The sequence below is a fragment of the Carex rostrata genome, chromosome 3 (assembly GCF_964058835.1).
Source record: "Carex rostrata chromosome 3, lpCarRost1.2, whole genome shotgun sequence".
In the NCBI taxonomy this organism is placed as follows: domain Eukaryota; kingdom Viridiplantae; phylum Streptophyta; class Magnoliopsida; order Poales; family Cyperaceae; genus Carex; species Carex rostrata.
In genome coordinates this window covers 24,314-45,445 of record NC_135920.1, presented here as the reverse complement: position 1 = coordinate 45,445, position 21,132 = coordinate 24,314, and the positions used below count along the sequence as shown (strand labels likewise).

The 21,132-nt window shown below is 40.3% G+C and overlaps 1 protein-coding gene and 1 non-coding gene across 2 annotated transcripts; one reads left to right on the top strand and one right to left on the bottom strand.

The window, feature by feature from the left end:
* Positions 1–13,538: 13,538 nt before the first annotated feature.
* On the bottom strand, positions 13,539–15,032 carry LOC144551425 (uncharacterized). Its single transcript, XM_078299382.1, has one exon. The coding sequence runs from the start codon at positions 15,030–15,032 to the stop codon at positions 13,539–13,541; it is 1,494 nt and encodes a 497-aa protein (XP_078155508.1).
* A 5,656-nt stretch (positions 15,033–20,688) lies between these two features.
* Positions 20,689–20,760, top strand: TRNAR-UCU (transfer RNA arginine (anticodon UCU)). The gene has a single exon. It is a non-coding gene; the product is annotated as a tRNA-Arg (tRNA).
* Positions 20,761–21,132: the final 372 nt, after the last annotated feature.

The window sequence follows — 21,132 nt, the reverse complement described above, 5'->3', positions numbered from 1 at the left end:
TAATTGGATAAGGACGGATGTAATGTATATTTTCCTTAGATTGCTTAGATTCTGTTGATTTCTCTGATTCCTTAGATTCTGTTGATTCTTCTAATTCTTGTGATTCTTTAGATTCTGTTGATTCCTCTAATTCTTGTGATTCCTTAGATTCTGTTGATTCTTCTAATTCTTGTGATTCCTTAGATTCTGTTGATTCCTCTAATTCTTGTGATTCCTTAGATTCTGTTGATTTTATTGATTTTTTTGAATTTTGATTAGCATCTTCATCATAAGCAAGGATTTTTTCTTTATATGAATAAAAAGAAATAAAAGCTATTAAACCTATGAAAAAAATAGCTCCAATCATGAGAACAATATCCATAGCAGTGCCTTGACCAATCCCAGACCCAATAGAAGCAAGCCCCACAGCCAATCCAGCAGCAATAACAGAAGCGGCAGAAATCAGTGGATTCATAATAAAAAATAGAACAAAATGATTCCATAAATCGAATAGAAACGAACTATAGTAATTCTTTTTTCATAAACCTCCTCTATTTAAATGAAAGATACCATCGAACGCGAATAATTTACTAAGAACACCTTTGAAAAGATTACGCGGTACAATTGAATCCAATAAGCCCTTTTCCAATAAGTACTCATCTTTTTGTATTTTATATCCTTTTTTTCTTTTTTCAAATCAAAGATGACTCTTGATTAATTAGTTAGAAATCAAAACATGTGATAACATTTCATATAAGAAATATATTTCCATATATTTTTCTAATTTTTTTGAAATCTTTTTCAAATATTTCGATCGAATCGAATAGAATTCTATCGAATTCGAATTCATTTTTTTATTCCATAAATCTTCTTACTTTATTTTACTTTATTTAAGAGAATTTTTTCCAATTGAGAGGAATTACTATATTATCAGATAAGATCTATCTTAATATTAGATAAATTAAGATCTATCTAATAAACTAATAAAATGTGTGGGATTATAAAAATAAAAAAAAATAATAAACATATAAAAAATCTATCATTTTTATAATCGACCTTTAATAAATCCTTTATATATATATGGAATATGGAATAAAAACCTATTATTAAATAATGATAATGTGATAATGACTTCTTATCAAACAAGAAATGTAACTAACAAACCATCTAACCAGAGGTTTTAATGTTATTTAAACTTATATTTTTAATTGAATAATTTTTATGAAAAAGTGGACCTTTATTGATTTTTTTGTATTTGATTGATTCTTAACGTAGAGACGAAATAGATGGCAAAATCATAATTGTCACAATTCGCTATCTTTATCCCAGTCTCCTATTTATTCGACAAAGGGTGTATTTATATACCATAATGAATATATAGCGGGTATAGTTTAGTGGTAAAAGTGTGATTCGTTCTATTGAAAATCCTACTATAGTTAAGGGATCTTTCAATTTCTTTCTTAAGATCAAAAAATATTTTTCTATTTATAAAAAAAGGTTTGATCCTTATCCTCTCAATATATATTATGTTTGAGGAAACATATACATTATCATGATTCTTATTCAAAAGCTATTTGAATTGAAATTGGATAATCAAGAGATTATAGATATTAAAGTCGTGAAGCATAATTTGGAATTGGATTGAACTATATCCAGTTTATAAAAAGTATAAGTAAAGGATCTATGGATAAAGAAAGATGCAAAAGCTGATTTCCAATCGTAACTAGATCTTCGATTTTTTGATTAGAAAAAAAAATCTTGAAGCAAAATAGCTCAAAAATGATGGTTCTAATTTGCTAGAACCATGAACATATTCTATATTCCGCTCGGTAGAAACTAAATTCTTTTCCTGAAGATCATACAAATAAAAATAGAGAACAAAGTAACTAGACTAGAGAAATATTATTTTTTAGAATTTCTCTCTCTTTTTCAGAAGGATCATCTAAAAAGCAGATAATTTGAGATACATTAAGACAGAAAAGCCGACATAGATGTTATGGACCTGATTTATTTTCGGTGAGAATACATCAAACAATCTTCCATAAAGGAGCCGAATGAAAAAAAAATCTCATGTTCGGTTTTGAATTAGAGACGTTCAAAATGATCGAGCAACGTCGACTATAACCCTAGCCTTCCAAGCTAACGATGCGGGTTCGATTCCCGCTACCCACTCTTTATCTCTTATATATGTGTAGGTGGCAGAAAGTTGCACGGCGTCAGGTTAGCTAACGGTGCGGGATTTATATTGTGTGGGTGAGTGGTAATGCTCCCAGCCGGGTTCAGTGCTCTGCTTCTGTGGATGTGAGCAGATCACCGAACTCAGGGGAAGGCATTCACTCGAAATTTGCTTTCTGCTTTCCTCCTGGTTCACCCCTTGTGACAACCTACGTTCGTGATCAGTTGTCGGAGGTTTTATTATTTGCGGTTGCAGGGACGTTTTACTCCCGACGGGCGCAAGCCCCCGCCGTTAATTACATCAGAAAGACCTTTCGAGTCTATCTGAAGACCTCATGCATTCCGGGATGTGTGCCTATTTGGATTGAACCGGATAATGGGGCTAAAAGGGGCTCATGTATGGTCTGTTTTGGTCGTATGGTTGGTTCTCATTTGATTTATGGGTATGTTTTGGTAAATTGTCATGATGTATGCATGAAAAACATGGATTTTATGTGTTTGAAATGTGAGAACATTCGTGAGAAATATCATTTATGTATTCTTAATTCGAATGGATTATTTAAATATCATTTCTATATTTTTATTTATAAAAATATATCGAGAGAGGGGTATTTTGGTCATTTCAGGTTATGGCTGAGACCTAAACATATTCAATTTTTATCTAAAATTGTAGAGGATTTAATTTAGGTTCATTTGGAACTAATTTGAGTTGATTTGGACTTAGTATGGAAAAGTTATGACCAAAAAGGACTTGAAAGGACTTGTTTGTGAAGTTTTGGTATTTCCAGGGACTGGTTTATAAGTTTTCAGGGACCTGAGGCTGTGATTTGGGCTTTTGACAGGGTCTGGAATGTAATTTGGGCCTTTAAGGGCTTATTTGAGAAGGTTTTATGCTGACAGGGGTCTTTGTGTAAATTTACAGGGACTCCTCTGTATATTTTAATAAACGGAGGGATTTATATGTAAAAAGGGGATCTTCTGGTCACATATGGACTTTAAGATTGGTGCTGGACATTAAGATTTGGACTTTTGGGTCTTTAGGATGTGCACAAGCCATTGGATCGAAATCATTGGGCTTTGAGATGTACATAAGAGATGTGATTGATCTGGGCTTTGAGATTGGGCTTTTGGGCCTTTGATATGTGCGCAGAGTCCCTGGATTTAACTCATTGGGCTTTGAGATTAGTGCCATATCACTTTAAACCGTTTGAATTACTGACATAGGGGTCCCATGCTGTCAGGAGCCGTTTGATTCGTAAATTTGAATATGGGCCTTTAGATCAAGGGGTTTGCTTCAAGATTCGTATTTCCTGCTTTGATGATCGTGCAAGAGGATTTCTCGGCTAGGGTTCTTCCCCGATGAACTCCTTCCGACCGATCTAGACCACGGCAGCGCCGGCCAAGGGTATAGTTGTGATCGTGAGACTCTCAGGAGTCTATTGGTACCATTGTCGGCCATCGGAGGCCATCAGAGGCGGCGGAACAGGCATCTACAGTACCTATCAGTACCGATTGAATTCCAGATCCATTTCAGTTGATTTCTTTGGGTTTTCTTTCAATTAATCGGCTATTTAGAGTCGTGTGATGCTATAGGAGACATTATAGATGTAAATTTGAGGTTTAGAGAAGTTTTAGGCACATTTTGAGCTTTATGGTTTCGGTTTCAGTACCGAATTGGTACGAATAGGTGGTACAGGGGTTTTTTAGTAGAATTGGGCATTCAATGAGATCATGTATGCCATCTGGAAGGATTTAAACCATTTTGGGAGCATTGGTTTGTATTGGATTAAGTTCTGGATCAGACTATCATGATGAATATACAATTTTCAATATTTTTTAGATTAATTCCTCTTGAACTTTATATAAGATGTATGGTTTTTATTTCATGGGTTCAAAGATGGACATGCCAAGGATTTTTGTTCCAAATTTGAGAATTTTCTGAGCTCCTTTGGTTAGTCAAAAGGGCTAACTAACAACCAGGGGCATTGATGGTAATTTTACCATTCTAAATACAGAATTTTCATGAACTTTGAAACCTCATAACTTTTCATAGGAATATCCAGATGAGATGAAGTTTATATCAATTTTGGGTGTTTTGATGTGTTCTATCTGACTGCGAAGTTCATTTTTCAATTCAGTCCATGGTTTAATCAGTATTGACAGATATGTCAGCATAGGTCAATTTCACTGTTTTTGAGTGCTTATGCTATACCAGTGATACTTCTAATGCAATTAGGTGCTGAAGTGATGTGTCCAAATGGTATGGTAAAAAGCTTCAGTACAACGATGTACTTTTTAAACCTTTAATACGTGTTTGAGTTGAATTGCAAGTGCACAATTCTATCAAAGTAGTATTTGGGGTGTCGAACCACAGGGAGTACGATAAAAACTTAGTTTAAACTTTAGTAATAAATTTCAGAAAATAAAAGGAAAGTAAAGTGCAACAAAAGTAAATTGGGGGGGGGGGGGTTTGTTCTAACAATTCCTAAATTTGGGTTCAATACCCGAATAGAGAGTTTTTAAAACAATAAGAGTAAATGAATGAAAGAAAGATTAGATTGCTTTCTAGATGAGAAGATCTAGGGGTCTTTGGTCTACATTCCCTTGCTAACTATATCTATTCGGTATTTGTTTAAGTTCATGTATGATTTGATGAGGTTTCTAACCTAATATGTCATTAAGGGTCACTTTCGTGAATTAATAACGTGTCTAAGTAATTCGGACTTCACGGTTAGGTCCTTCACCCTAGCTACTTAGACCATAAGCTCTTGTTAGTCTCTCCTCTCCTCAAATATTGATACTTCACGATTAAGTCCTTCATACCAATACCCGATTCGATTTGAGATGTCCTAATTAGGGTTTGCCTTCACGGTTAGGTTCTTCACCAAATTCCTAACCTTAATTTCTATAGTTCTGGTTTAGATCACAAATTGGTTACAATCCTAATCTAAACCTAGGGTATTTGCATTCATAAATGGTACTCTCCTCTCGTCCTAACTTCTTTGGATCCTTTGACAAAGAGATACCAAAGCGGGACTACAGCGATTTCAAGTACTAATTATGTAATTAACGCAAATGATAAATCACAGAAATTAACATCAAATCCCAATAAAACAATCATAACAAAGACAAATAACCGAATAAGATACAATTAAACAAGTTCATGCATTGACCTAAACCCCTAGAGAGAGGACTACTCCCTCATGGAGAGATCCATTACAAAAATTGGCAAAGTAAGAAGAAATGAAATAAAGGAAGTAATTACACCCTTTGACAAATTAAAAACCTCTATCTTGCCGACTTCTTGCTCAGGAAACCCTTCTTCTCCTTGCTTGAAAGCTTTCCTTTTCTCCAGAATTTATCGCTAAGTATTGTGTATAGAGAGAGAATGAAAGAGATAGGGATGTGTCCCCTATGGAGAGAATGAACCCCCTCTTTTATAGCTAAGGATCATGCCCAATTAAGAGCCTAGAAAGTGGAGTTAGTGGGTGCTATATCTGGATTGTTTCCCAGGATGCCTTGTCCTCATTTGGCTGTAAAACGCGTCCATGAAGTGCCAAAAATAGAAACCATGTTGAAATCATTTAAATTTGGCTTTTCTGCGGCTCCAGTGCGGATGGCCGATCCGCACTGCGGGTGGTCTCACCCGCATTGGCTCCAAGTTTCCTTATTTAATTTCTGCGAATTAGTTGAATGCGGATGGCAGTGCGGATGGCTGACCCGCACTGCGGGTGGATTCTGCTTCTCTGAAGGTCCTGAAAATCGGCTAAGTATTGAGTGCGGCTGGGCTCATCCGCACTGCGGATGGAAGTTCATCCGCACTAGGCTCGGACTTTTTTCTGCGCTGTGCTTGGATGTTGGAAATGCGGCTAAGTACTCAGTGCGGCTGCTCTGATCCGCACTGCGGGTGACTTGGTTCGCACTGGAGGGTATTTTCGCCATTTTTCATCATTTCCTGCAACGAAAAGCCAAACAACCGCAGTAACTTGATTCTAGGTGTATTTAAATCATTTTATATTAAAAATACAAGATATTTGAGGTTGTTTTACGATAAAATCTAGATCAAATGTGTATATAATTTATGCTTATCAAAATCCCCCAAGCTTGAACTTTGCTTGTCCTCAAGCAATACTTGGAACACAATTCAATCTTTAATTTAACCCTCATATCAAATATACATTTCTTCCAAAAAAAAAAATTCTAAGAAAAATTTATATGATCTTGACAAAAGTTAGAAACCCTAACGTAAATCTTTACAAATCTAAAATTCAACCCTTGGTTAATCATAAAATACCCCACAATTTGCTTACTCTAACTTTTATTTCCTTAAAGACTTAGAATTTGTAAACCTAGAACATCTAAACTCATTATGAAAACTTCATACTTATTTTGCGAAAATTCTTTAAAAAATCCCCCAAGCTTGGAACAAGCTTAGGCTAGAAATTCGAGGACTTTGTGTGTTGAAATTTGCAAAATTCCTATCTTCTTTTGTTGCTTTTTATCCTATGACACTATAATTCTTTATCCTTAGAACAAAACCGGTTAGTTATAAGTGGTTAACCATACCCAACCGTTTTAATTCAAAAGTGCATTTTGCATTGCTCTTGGTTTAACCCTTTCATGACACGAACTCACATGTTTAGTGCGAACCCGGTCACTTTATCGGGCAAACTAGCGGAGCAAAGTGTCAATGATTCATTGCTACAAGTACTTCATGTCGCCGTAACATAAGCAAGCGGAATCTCTTTTCTAAAAATTTTAAATTTTGAACAATTTTTCAATATTTTTGCAAAATATCATGAATACACACATCCTTAGGCATTAAATCATACCTATGGATATCCCGATCTTTCTAAATTCATTTTTTCACAAACAAGTTGTATTTTCAAAAACAAATTTAAATCCCTAAGTTTTCATTTTCGTAAACCTTTATTTCCATAAAGTTTTTCGCCAAAGTATGAGGTTATTTCTAATCATTCCAAGGGTATTCCTAAAAATTCATAAAAATTCGCACTAAAATTTCTAATATTTTGTCAATCACTCAAACTTATCAAAGAAATTTCTTTTTGCCAATTTTTAACACAGAAATTAAACATGATTTTATACTTTATGCATTTTCAAACAATTAAGTCCAATTATGCAAGACTCTATTTTTCATAACTACATAAAACATCTTGACAAATTTGTAATCTCAAGCAATTAAGTTCAATTTCACAAATTCTACTCAAGGTCAAGTAAAAATATAGTTATGAATCCTAAAATTCTGAAAATAAACACACAAAAATTAAACATGCATGCAGATAAGTTATGCAGATAAGTTATTCCCATCCCCCAAGCTTAAATTAAGCATTGTCCCTAATGCATAAAAATAAACAAAAGTAAATGGGAATATGATAAACGGCCCGGGATAAAGGTGGTGGTGTGTGCGATCAATCCTCCGCATCCATGTCATCCGCGGGCTCCTCCTCCTCATCATCTTGATCCTCTTGTTGAACTGCAGCCGCCTCTTCTTCTTGTGCAGCTTGAGCTGCCTCTTCCTCAGCCCGTTGTCTTGCCAATTCGGCCTCCATCCGTCTAGCAGCCCTTCTTTGGTATGGCGGTGTCGGTGGATCTTCTTCATAGTTAGGATTGGTGCTCATGAATCCCTTACGGGCGTAGTGGTAAGCTGCGGCGGCATGTGTCTCCACCTCATCCATACGGTGATCAAAGGAATCCATGCGGTTGTTGATGTTAAGGTTGAGGTTGGTGATGGATGTTTGCATGGATTGCATCAACTCCCACATTTGCTGCATTGTTACACCTCCTTGTGCAGCTGCATCGGGTTGGACTTGTGGTTGGGCATGGGGAATAGCCGGTGGCGCTGGTGGTAGTGGCTGTTGTGGCTCAAGGGGAGGGTCGACTATCTTCCATGTGGCATAGTCCAACGGGTCGAGGTTGGTTTGGAGAGGCAAGCGGTGCAAGATTCTTTGCACTCCCAGATTTATCCATGCCTCTTGTTCATTATCATACCGGAGAAGCCGTGCTCTTACCAACCCCTCAAGGTCCACAACTGTGTAACCCGGTACCACATCATCGCCCGTTGGTATTTGAAGTGCCCGAGCAATTTTTGTAATAATTCCCCCAATCCTTACGACACCGCCCGGTTGAATGTTGTTAGCCACTGTTTTGAAGTGTTTTGCCAAGTTGTAGGTGATGTGTGGCATATACATCATCTCTCCATTATTGCGCCTAAGCATGCTGCAAATATAGGTCATATCTCCCTCGTTGAAGACCGAAGCGGTCTCCCCTCGGGCAAAAAGAGTATGAGAAAGTACCCTTTGGAGATAACGAATCGCTGGGTGGGAGATGTTCTTAACCCGCTGATCATTGAGGACATCATGCATGGTCAGGAGGCGGAATTGGTGCTCATTCATATCGGGGAAGAACCCGAGAGTAGTTCGCATCTGATCCACATTTGCTCGGCTTAAATTAAACATCTCCAGCAACTCGGTGGTGTGTACGGAGACATAGTAACCTCCAAGGTTGAAGCTCATGGTTCTGGAGGCCCGATCGAACTCATAGGAAGAGAGGAACTTGATTGTGATGGCTCGGTATGTGTCAACCTCTTCACATAGGAAGTCCCACAATCCAAGGCGGTCGGTGAGCATGTGAACCGTGTCAGTCAGCCCCAACTGTTCAAGAGCAAACGGGCAGATCCATCGGGATGGTTCGAGAGTCCGATGGGACTCAAGCGCCATCTTCCGGAGTTGTTGGTTAGAGTTCAACTCCATGGCGGGTGGATATGAAGGGGTTGGGTTGCTTGGTTGTCTTTTGCCCTTGCCGGACCTTAAACGCTTGGATGCCCTGGTTGCCATCTTACCTGTAATATACAACTGAGAAAAGTTAAAAATTACGAAGAATTTGATGTAATTTGACGAAATTTGGGGCCAGTGCGGGTCATTTACATCCGCACTGCGGGTCATCTCACCCGCACTGGGTCTAAATTGGCAAAGTTATGGTTTTCCCGAGCCTGGTGCGGATGAAAACCCATCCGCACTGCGGGTGGTTGATCCGCATCGGGTACTTGGTCAATTTCTAGGGTTTTACAGGGTTGGTGCGGGTCATTTCATCCGCACTGCGGGTGGCTGATCCGCATCGGGGTTGATTTTCACCGATTTTACCAATTTTGGACGATTTCTTTGATTTTTGGTACCATTTCACAGATCTAACTACAAATAAATGAAATTAAGGGTAAGGAGAGATCAAACCTCGTTGTAGATCGCGAAAATTGCAAGTAAACCCGAAGAAATCCGAGTTTTCACGAAGAACGGCTTGAGAGAAGTGAAACTTCGGTTTGGGAGAAGAAAAAGGGAGAAGGGGGAGTGAAAAAGAGTAGAGAAGGGAGAGGAGAAGAAGAAATAGGTAGAGGGAGGAAATTTTAGGGTTTAGAAGAGAGAAAATCTGGTTTATAGATGGAAATACGAAAGGGCGCGAAGAAAACGGGGTGGTTAAGTTTAAAGAGACGCACTGGTGCGGATGGGCCCATCCGCACTGCGGGTCCCCCATCCGCACCGACAAAATTTTTGAATTTTTCGCAAAAAGAAGAAAACTTACCTCGGGTGCGGCTCATCCCATCCGCAGTGCGGGTGCTCCATCCGCACTGGGGAAAATTTTCGCAGTTTTTCGTTGGCATGACCCTCCAATGTTAGTGAATTGCAAATTTGTAAAATTGGTAAGTAAATTAAGTAAAAAATAAATTGCAGAAAGTAAAGAACCTTGGGTTGCCTCCCAAGAAGCGCTCAATTTTACGTCGTGAGCTCGACATGATTCGTGCTCACTATTGAGTGTGTAGGTCGACCAAGCGAATCCTTTCTTTTTCGCCTATTGGACTTGCATGATTGAAATGTTTGAGGCGCTGTCCATTAACCTTGAATGGTCCACTTTTATCGCTCAAAATCTCAATTGCGCCATGGTTGAACACCTTTATTACCTTGTATGGTCCGGTCCATCTTGATCTCAACTTTCCCGGAAAGAGTCGGAGTCTTGAATTGTACAATAAAACAGTATCTCCCTCCTTGAATTCTCGCCTTATTATGCGTTTGTCATGCCACCTCTTCGTCTTCTCCTTATATAGCTTGGCATTTTCGTACGCATTGAGGCGTAATTCCTCCAATTCGTGTAGATTGAGGATCCTTTTCTCACCGGCGGCCCTTATGTCGAAGTTTAGGGTTTTTATCGCCCAATAAGCTTTATGCTCAAGCTCAACCGGTAAATGGCATGCTTTTCCATACACAAGTTTGAAAGGAGTCATACCTATAGGTGTTTTGAAAGCGGTCCGGTATGCCCACAGCGATTCGTCCAATTTGAGTGACCAATCCTTCCTTGATGTATTCACCACCTTTTGGAGGATGCTCTTTATCTCCCGGTTGGATACCTCCACTTGCCCGCTTGTTTGTGGATGGTACGGCGTGGCCACCTTGTGCTTGACTCCATACTTGAGTAGTAGAGCGTCAAATTGGCGGTTGATGAAATGAGATCCGCCATCACTTATCACCACTCGGGGTACTCCAAACCTAGGAAAAATAATCTTTTTAAAGAGTTTTCTTACCACGGCGGAGTCGGCGGTTGGGCTAGCTACGGCTTCTACCCATTTTGATACGTAATCCACTGCTACAAGTATGTACTTGTTGTTGCAAGAACTTGGAAAGGGACCCATAAAGTCGATCCCCCAAACATCAAATAATTCGACTTCTAGTATGGAGTTTAAGGGCATCTCATGTCTTCTAGATATGTTCCCGGTTCTTTGACATTTGTCGCACCTAAGCACATACTCCCTTGCGTCATGGAAAAGTGTGGGCCAAAAGAACCCGGCTTGAAGGACTTTGGCGGCGGTTTTGTCGGTTGAAGCATGTCCTCCATAGGCGGATGAGTGGCAACAATGAAGAATTTGTTCGGTTTCTTCTTGAGGTACGCACCTTCTATGGATACCATCCACTCCTAACTTAAACAACAACGGTTCGTCCCAAAAGTAATATTTCGCATCCGACAAGAATTTTTTTCGTTGTTGAAAAGTTAGACAGGGAGGTATTATATCACATGTAAGGTAGTTGACAAAATCCGCGTACCATGGTGCCTCGAGATTGTTGACTGCATAGAGTTGTTCATCTAGGAATGAATCGTCGATGGGCATGTCTTCCTCCTTAGATTCAATGGTGAGGCGTGATAGATGGTCTGCCACCAAATTTTCAGTCCCCTTCTTATCCTTTATTTCTAGGTCGAACTCTTGGAGTAGGAGAATCCATCGGATTAGGCGTGGTTTGGCATCCTTTTTGTTTAGAAGGTATCGGATTGCCGCATGATCGGTGTACACAACCACCTTGGATCCCACCAAATAGGGCCGGAATTTGTTAATAGCGAATATGACGGCTAAGAATTCTTTTTCCGTGGTTGTGTAGTTCATTTGTGCCTCATCTAGGACCTTGCTCGCATAATAGATCACATGTGGCTTGTTGTCGATCCTTTGCCCTAGCACGGCCCCAACGGCGAAATCGCTTGCATCACACATAATCTCGAATTGCACCTCCCAATTTGGTGGTCGAAGAATGGGGGCTGAGATTAGCGCCTTCTTGATCCTATCAAAAGCATCTACACAAGGCTTATCAAAATTAAATTCTGCATCTTTCATGGTTAGATTGGTAAGAGGTTTACAAATTTTAGAGAAATCCTTGATAAACCGTCGATAGAACCCGGCATGCCCTAGGAAACTTCTCACATCCTTCACACAAGTCGGATATGGCAGCTTCTCTATCACTTCAACCTTTGCTTTGTCGACCTCCAAGCCTTTGGAAGACACCACGTGCCCTAGAACAACCCCCGTTTGCACCATGAAGTGGCATTTCTCCCAGTTTAGTACTAGATTAACCTGTTCACAACGTTCTAAAACTTTGATTAGGTTAGATAAGCAATCATTAAAAGAGGTACCAAAAACTGAAAAGTCATCCATGAAAACCTCCACGGAATTTTCTAATAAATCCGAAAAAATAGCCATCATGGCTCTTTGGAAGGTTGCTGGGGCATTGCATAGACCGAACGGCATCCTTCGGTACGCGAACGTGCCATAGGGGCAGGTAAAAGTCGTCTTCTCTTGGTCTTCGGGGTGTATGGGGATTTGGAAGAATCCGCTGTACCCATCGAGGTAGCAAAAGTGTGTGTGATTGGCTAGCCGTTCGAGCATTTGATCCACGAATGGTAGAGGGAAGTGATCTTTTCGTGTTGCATTGTTGAGTTTTCGGTAATCGATGCACATCCTCCACCCGGTAACCACCCTTGTGGAGATCATTTTGTCATTGTCGCCTTTTACCACTGTTGTGCCTCCCTTCTTTGGAACTACATGCACCGGGCTTACCCATTTGGAGTCGGATATCGGGTAGATGATCCCGGCGTCAAGTAGTTTGAGGATTTCCTTCTTTACCACCTCCTTAAGATTCGGATTGAGCCTTCGTTGAGCTTCAATGGTGGGCTTGTGGTCATCCTCCATTAGGATCCTATGCATGCAAAGGGATGGACTTACCCCGGTTAAGTCATCGATTGTGTATCCGATCGCCTTCCGATGAAGCCTTAGTTCGCGTAGAAGCTTCTCGGTTTGTTCTTTGTTGAGCTCGGAATTGACAATCACCGGGTAGGTTTCGTCTTCCCCCAAGTATTCATAGCGAAGGGTAGGTGGTAGTGGCTTGAGTTTGACCTTCGGTGCACCGGAATTGGTCGAAACTTCACAAATCTGAGCTGAAATGGCTGAGTGCGGGTGGCTGATCCGCACTGGATGGTCAGTGCGGACGCACTGGGCTATGGAAGTTGGTTCTGTAGCTTCAGGGAGCTCAGTGCGGATCACTTCATCCGCAGTGCGGGTGCTCCATCCGCACTGGGAAGTATTTTCACCATTTTCGTCGTTTTGAGACCCGGTTTCTTCTAGATCTGGGTCGAGTTGTTCCTTCACCATCTCTTCCTCCTCATGAGTAGCTAAAATGGAATCTAAAACATCCAATCTACAAATAGAATCATTGTCATTTGAAGGGAATTTAATGGCATCAAACATGTGAAAATTTACCTTTTCGCCTCCAATGTCAAAGGATATTTTGCCTTCTTTGACATTTATGTTTGCATCGGTTGTGGTTAGAAAATCCCGTCCCAATAGGAGAGGAGTATGGGTATCCTCCTCCATTTCAACTACTACAAAGTCTACCGGGACGAAGAACTTACCAATCATAACAATCACATCTTCCGCAATCCCCTCGGGGTAGCGTACCATCTTATCGGCTAGTTGTAGAGACATTCTTGTGGGTTTCAAGTCAGCAAGTTTTAGCCTTTGATAGACGGTCTTTGGCATAAGGCTCACACTTGCACCCAAATCACATAGGCACCTTTCGAATTTTGGTATCACCAATTATACATGGAATTGCAAAACTCCCGGGGTCCTTCAATTTAGGAGGTAACTTGTTTAAGAAAAGAGCGCTACACTCCTCATTAAGAGACACCGTACCTACTTCCTCAATTGATCTCTTGTTGGATAGTATGTCTTTCAAGAATTTTGCATAAGCGGGCATGTGAGTAATTGCCTCGGTAAAAGGGATGGTGATATTCAATTTCTTGAGGTGTTCTACGAATTTGGCATATTGTTGGTCAAGTTTGTGCTTTACTAACCTTTGAGGGAAGGGTATAAACCTATGTGGTGGAATATACTTAGGAGTTTCAGTAGGTTTTACCTTGGCCGGGTTGGAATTACCCGGCTCTTGAGATTCTTTTGATGCCGGTGTTTCCGCATTGAGAGGAGCTGGGGGTGGTTGTGCTTCCTTTGGTGGTTGTTGCTGCTCTTCAATGATGGGCATCTTGGGTCCTTCGTACTCCGTGCCACTCCTCAAGGTTATCGCTTTTGCGTGCTCCCTAGGGTTGATGTCGGGCTTGCCTGGTAGTGTGCCTTGTTGTCGAAAGGATGAAGATGCTTGTTGTGCTATTTGTGTTTCTAGCATTGAGGTCTTGGTATCCAAGAGCTCAAACTTCGTCTTCAATTCTCTCAAGGAATCCGAAAAATCCGTGTTGGTGTTCCTTTGATATGCTATGAAGTCACTTTGTTGGGTCATCAAGCCTTGTATCATCTTTTCTAGGTTGTTATTTTGGGAGGCTCCTTGATACGAGTTTTGGTTGGATCTGTTTTGGTATTGATTGGAGTTGTCGTTTTCGGGCCTCCACTTGAAGTTCGGATGGTTCCACCTATTGTTAGGGTTGTAAGAGTTTGAATTGAAATTGTCATTTTGTCTAACCTTATTATAGATCGGGTCATTCCTCTTATCGCCTTGGTTATAGAACATGGCATTCGCTTGTTCTACCTCGTCACCTTCAATAAGGACTTGGCACTCGGCAGTGATATGAGTTGCCTCTCCACATATGCCACATGGAGCCTTTTTCGTCACAGATTTGGCATTTTGCACTTGTGCCATTTGGTGTTGTAAGGCCTCCACTTGTGCTCTCAAGGCGGTAACCTCGTCGACTTTCAGGATGCCCGGTGTGGTTTGGGCTCGTCCCCCTCGCTCGGCCGTCCATTCCCTTTGGTTGATTGCCATATCTTCAATCATTGCCATAGCTTGTGCCGGATCCATTCGTGACATGTCACCCCCTGCAGCTGAATTTAAATGAGTTTTAGTAGCTATTGTGCAACCCCCATAAAAGAATTGAAAGAGCAACCACATGTCAAGGCCATGGTTAGGGCATAAGCGTTGGAGCTCCGCCCATCGGTCCCATGCCTCGGTTAAAGACTCCCCCTCGGCTTGCTTGAACGTCGTGATCTTTGTCCGAAAATGTTGGGTTTTGGATGGAGGAAAGTATTTTCCTAAGAATAACTTTTCCATATCGTCCCATGTCTCGATATGGTCCCGGTTGACGGTTCGTAGCCATGTTCTTGCATTGTCTCGGAGGGACAAGTGGAAGCATTTGAGTTTTAGGTTGTCTAGATCATCTCATTCTCGCGCAAAAGTGCCGCAATGCTCTTCGAAGACTGCCAAATGAGCATGCGGATCTTCATTTTGGGCTCCTCCAAATTGATTTTGGCTAAGTAGGTGGATGAGAGAGGGCTTGATGTCGCGTGGATCTTGGTTGTGAGGGATGAAGCCGAAGCGGTGTCCTTGTTGACGGTTACGGCCATTTCCGTTTCCATTGTTGTTGTTATTGTAGTCGTGGTTCCTGTTAGGAGATAGTGTTACTCCTCGTACACGGGAACTTGCGTCATGAACGGATAGATCATCACGGTTGTCTTGTTCGAAAACCGGATTCTCTACGTGGTTATCGAAGTTGATGGGTAGAGATCGGGTGGCCATGCTTGAGTAAACTTCTTCTTCGTAATGGAGCGTTCCTAAAGGGGTTCTCCCAAAGCTCATAGAAAGCTGAAAAAGAAGTAAGGTTAGCTCTCAAACAAAAAATAAAATCTGAAATAAATTTGTAAAGTAAAACCTTAGAATTTAAACTATACTCCCCGGCAACGGCGCCAAAAACTTGATGTGTCCAAATGGTATGGTAAAAAGCTTAAGTACAACGATGTACTTTTTAAACCTTTAATACGTGTTTGAGTTGAATTGCAAGTGCACAATTCTATCAAAGTAGTATTTGGGGTGTCGAACCACAGGGAGTACGATAAAAACTTAGTTTAAACTTTAGTAATAAATTTCAGAAAATAAAAGGAAAGTAAAGTGCAACAAAAGTAAATTGGGGGGGGGGGGGTTTGTTCTAACAATTCCTAAATTTGGGTTCAATACCCGAATAGAGAGTTTTTAAAACAATAAGAGTAAATGAATGAAAGAAAGATTAGATTGCTTTCTAGATGAGAAGATCTAGGGGTCTTTGGTCTACATTCCCTTGCTAACTATATCTATTCGGTATTTGTTTAAGTTCATGTATGATTTGATGAGGTTTCTAACCTAATATGTCATTAAGGGTCACTTTCGTGAATTAATAACGTGTCTAAGTAATTCGGACTTCACGGTTAGGTCCTTCACCCTAGCTACTTAGACCATAAGCTCTTGTTAGTCTCTCCTCTCCTCAAATATTGATACTTCACGATTAAGTCCTTCATACCAATACCCGATTCGATTTGAGATGTCCTAATTAGGGTTTGCCTTCACGGTTAGGTTCTTCACCAAATTCCTAACCTTAATTTCTATAGTTCTGGTTTAGATCACAAATTGGTTACAATCCTAATCTAAACCTAGGGTATTTGCATTCATAAATGGTACTCTCCTCTCGTCCTAACTTCTTTGGATCCTTTGACAAAGAGATACCAAAGCGGGACTACAGCGATTTCAAGTACTAATTATGTAATTAACGCAAATGATAAATCACAGAAATTAACATCAAATCCCAATAAAACAATCATAACAAAGACAAATAACCGAATAAGATACAATTAAACAAGTTCATGCATTGACCTAAACCCCTAGAGAGAGGACTACTCCCTCATGGAGAGATCCATTACAAAAATTGGCAAAGTAAGAAGAAATGAAATAAAGGAAGTAATTACACCCTTTGACAAATTAAAAACCTCTATCTTGCCGACTTCTTGCTCAGGAAACCCTTCTTCTCCTTGCTTGAAAGCTTTCCTTTTCTCCAGAATTTATCGCTAAGTATTGTGTATAGAGAGAGAATGAAAGAGATAGGGATGTGTCCCCTATGGAGAGAATGAACCCCCTCTTTTATAGCCAAGGATCATGCCCAATTAAGAGCCTAGAAAGTGGAGTTAGTGGGTGCTATATCTGGATTGTTTCCCAGGATGCCTTGTCCTCATTTGGCTGTAAAACGCGTCCATGAAGTGCCAAAAATAGAAACCATGTTGAAATCATTTAAATTTGGCTTTTCTGCGGCTCCAGTGCGGATGGCCGATCCGCACTGCGGGTGGTCTCACCCGCATTGGCTCCAATTTTCCTTATTTAATTTCTGCGAATTAGTTGAATGCGGATGGCAGTGCGGATGGCTGACCCGCACTGCGGGTGGATTCTGCTTCTCTGAAGGTCCTGAAAATCGGCTAAGTATTGAGTGCGGCTGGGCTCATCCGCACTGCGGATGGAAGTTCATCCGCACTAGGCTCGGACTTTTTTCTGCGCTGCGCTTGGATGTTGGAAATGCGGCTAAGTACTCAGTGCGGCTGCTCTGATCCGCACTGCGGGTGACTTGGTCCGCACTGGAGGGTATTTTCGCCATTTTTCATCATTTCCTACAACGAAAAGCCAAACAACCGCAGTAACTTGATTCTAGGTGTATTTAAATCATTTTATATTAAAAATACAAGATATTTGAGGTTGTTTTACGATAAAATCTATCCAGTGCGGATGGCCGATCCGCACTGCGGGTGGTCTCACCCGCATTGGCTCCAAGTTTCCTTATTTAATTTCTGCGAATTAGTTGAATGCGGATGGCAGTGCGGATGGCTGACCCGCACTGCGGGTGGATTCTGCTTCTCTGAAGGTCCTGAAAATCGGCTAAGTATTGAGTGCGGCTGGGCTCATCCGCACTGCGGATGGAAGTTCATCCGCACTAGGCTCGGACTTTTTTCTGCGCTGCGCTTGGATGTTGGAAATGCGGCTAAGTACTCAGTACGGCTGCTCTGATCCGCACTGCGGGTGACTTGGTCCGCACTGGAGGGTATTTTCGCCATTTTTCATCATTTCCTGCAACGAAAAGCCAAACAACCGCAGTAACTTGATTCTAGGTGTATTTAAATAATTTTATATTAAAAATACAAGATATTTGAGGTTGTTTTACGATAAAATCTAGATCAAATGTGTATATAATTTATGCTTATCATGAAGCTGAGTATGTCATGATACCAAGCATTGGTATAAGTGTTCCTGAGGTCTGGTATGTTTCAATACAAGTTTTCAAAGGCATTTAGCCACTGTTTTCATACCAGAAAAGTGTAAAACAGAGATCAAAGGGTTCAAAGTTCATCAAATCACTATTTTAATACATTTTAAACATGTCAGAGTTTGGAAATATGCAGGGAGACCCCTGGTTGTTTTGAAAATCATGTTTTGAGTATATCCACTTGATTTTGGAGGGCAATATCATCAAAACTTCATTGGATAAAGAATGTAAATAGCATATGGCAGTATAACTGCTGCTTATTTACATCTTAGTCCTCAGTTTCTCACTTTTTGCAATCAAGTCCTCCAAAACAATGAAATTAGCCATTTAAAGGGGCATAACCTCACTATTTCTTTGGATTTAATTGCAAAGAGGCTCTCTCAAGTGGTCTTAGGGTTGAGAGTTGCAAAGGATGCCTGTGGCTCACTTTAAACAACCCTTGTGTGTTTATCTTTTTATTTAAGTCACTTTTTCCCTTATTTTGATTATTTTTGTAAAGAGATCAAAGGGTCAGATGAGTAAGGATGCCTGTGGCTCACTACACTCATCTTTACCTCTAATTAATTTACAAAAAGAATCAAGGGAGGCAGAGAAGAAGAAAATGCAAGAAAATAGAGAAAAATGTGCAAAAATATAACTTTTTGTGGAAAGTTTGTATCAAAACAGTACATTTTTATGTTTTTAATGTTTATAAACATTATTTAAGTGTTTTTTTAAAGAAGATCATTGCATCAGAACAGAAAGGAAGTAAAAGGCATAACAAAAGAAGATCAAATAGCAAGAGATCAAACTTTATTAATGGAAATAATACATACAATGCCCCCTGGGGGCCTTACATTGAATCCAAGTCCTAATTACCTATGAATTAGACTTGCCAAGCACAGAGGAAGCTTATGGTGTGTGTGTGCACCACTTGATGTGTGTAAATGTGTGTGTTTGTGTGTAGAGAGCTTGATGTGTGTGTATCTTTCTCTAGCTATCTCTTCTCTTCTGTCTGTGTGTCTCTCAGCTTCATTTGGGGTGCCCATTTATAGGCAAAAGGCTAGGGTTTAGAACTTGTAGGGCTGAGGTGGTCTCATCTTGGCCCTTGGTGTTTGATCAAATGTCTGTCTGTGTGTGGCTTCATTCCATGTGTGTTTTGTGTAGGGGATTACCCAATTGTGTTTTGACATGTCACTTGAGTGTGTTGGATGCATTTGGACCCTTGGATTAACCTTTAGGGCATTGTATGGCCTGGTAGCCCTTGATTTCATGGCTTTTGAGGTGCAATTTGATTTGCATGACTCCTGAGGTGCAGGAGGGATATTCCTCTATTTTGGACTAATCCCAGGTGCTCTGGGCACGTGTCCTGGGGACCAGGTGACGTTTTAACGGCTGTATATGCCATGTTGTGTTGGACCCGAGCACTCCTGAGCTTAACATGGTCCATTTCTTGGTTATTGTGTTTCAAGGCATGATGCATTGCCATATGGCATCGCTTTAGTCCCTGTATAGTGTTCCAGGGCCCAATTTACCATTTAAACAAAGAATCCGATGTTGTCAGCCATGGCATGAACCGAGCTAAAGCTCTTTGGTCAATTCATCTCATGGAGTCCCTTGAACCTCAAATTGAGAGCCTTAATAGCATCGCCCGAGTGTATTGAGCATCCCTGTCAAGTTTCAAAGCTTAATTGCATCTCTAGCCCGAGTTCACAAATTCCCTCTTCTTCTCTTCTCGGCTCAAATTAGAGCTTGTGAGAAGGAATTGACCGTTGAGATTTAAGCAGAGAGGAGCTAGCATAGTCCCTTATTGATCTTAGCTAAAGGTTTGTTCAATTTCCTTTTAAATTCCTCGAATTCTGGCTCTGAGTTTTAGCCATGGCGCGAGAGAGAGGGAAGGAGAAGATGTCAGGGATCAAGGGCCCGCCTGTCAGCGGCTCAGGGCACATAATCCTTCTTCATTTAAATGTATATGGGCTCGGTGTATTGTGAACCGCGCAAGGGGCAGTGGTATGGCTCATGGAGCTCCGAGAGCATGCAAATCGAAGGGGTCGAAGGCGCTGAGTTTAAACTCAGCGCTTCCCTGTCTGATTTGGATGGGTAGGGTGTATCGTGCACCAATTCACTGCCATCTCGGTGCATATAGCTTGTTTCCCATGCTCTGCGTTCATCCATCTCTGAGTTCCAACGAAATTTCATTTCTTTCACTGAATAATGGGTCCCACTTGTAGGTTGGGGGTTTGCGGCTCTCAATTTGTACCCAGAATGTCTAGGGTAATTGCTATGGGTACCCAGGCTGAGGTGGCACCAATCAGAGGTTGCCATGTCAGTAGAAACTTTAAAAATTCATAACTCCTTAACCATTTGGAGTTAGAATCTGAATCTTATATCAAAATTCATGGTTTTAAGTGTAGAATATTACCATGAATTTTAATATGTCATTTCCCTTTTTCTTGGGAAGATTTTAAATCATTTTGGCGTCTTTCCAAGTGTCTAAATTATTACCAATTTTCATTTATTTAATTGGCAATATTTGATGGTACAACAATATGTATGATAAGTTTTTATGTATATCTTTTTCTATATATCTTTTTGATTCTCTCAACGAGTTTGAATTGGAAAATATTATTTAGATCAATTTATTTGATCTAAGCAAGATCAAAATAGGTATGAAAAGCGTCCATTGTCTAACGGATAGGACAGAGGTCTTCTAAACCTTTGGTATAGGTTCAAATCCTATTGGACGCAATTTTTTTCATCTAGTATTAATCTTACTATATTAAGATTAAGAACCCTCTATATTAAGATTAAGAACCCTATTTTGAATAATTCAAAATCAAAGTATTTCTCAATTCTTAGTCTCATACTAAGAATTCAAAATGATCAATTCATATTTGTTCCTGAACCACAAAGATTCTCATTTGTTCCTGAATAGCTTCCTTCAAAAGGGCTTCTGCCTCCTCGGTAAATGTCTTTGTAGAACATATAATCTCTTGAAATCCAGGTTTTTTATCTTTTAAGCAGCTACGCAGTTTTTGAAGGAAAGGCCTTACCTGTCCAATCTCTAAGGCATCAAGATATCCATTCGTTCCTGTATAAATAGTAGCTATCTGATCTTCC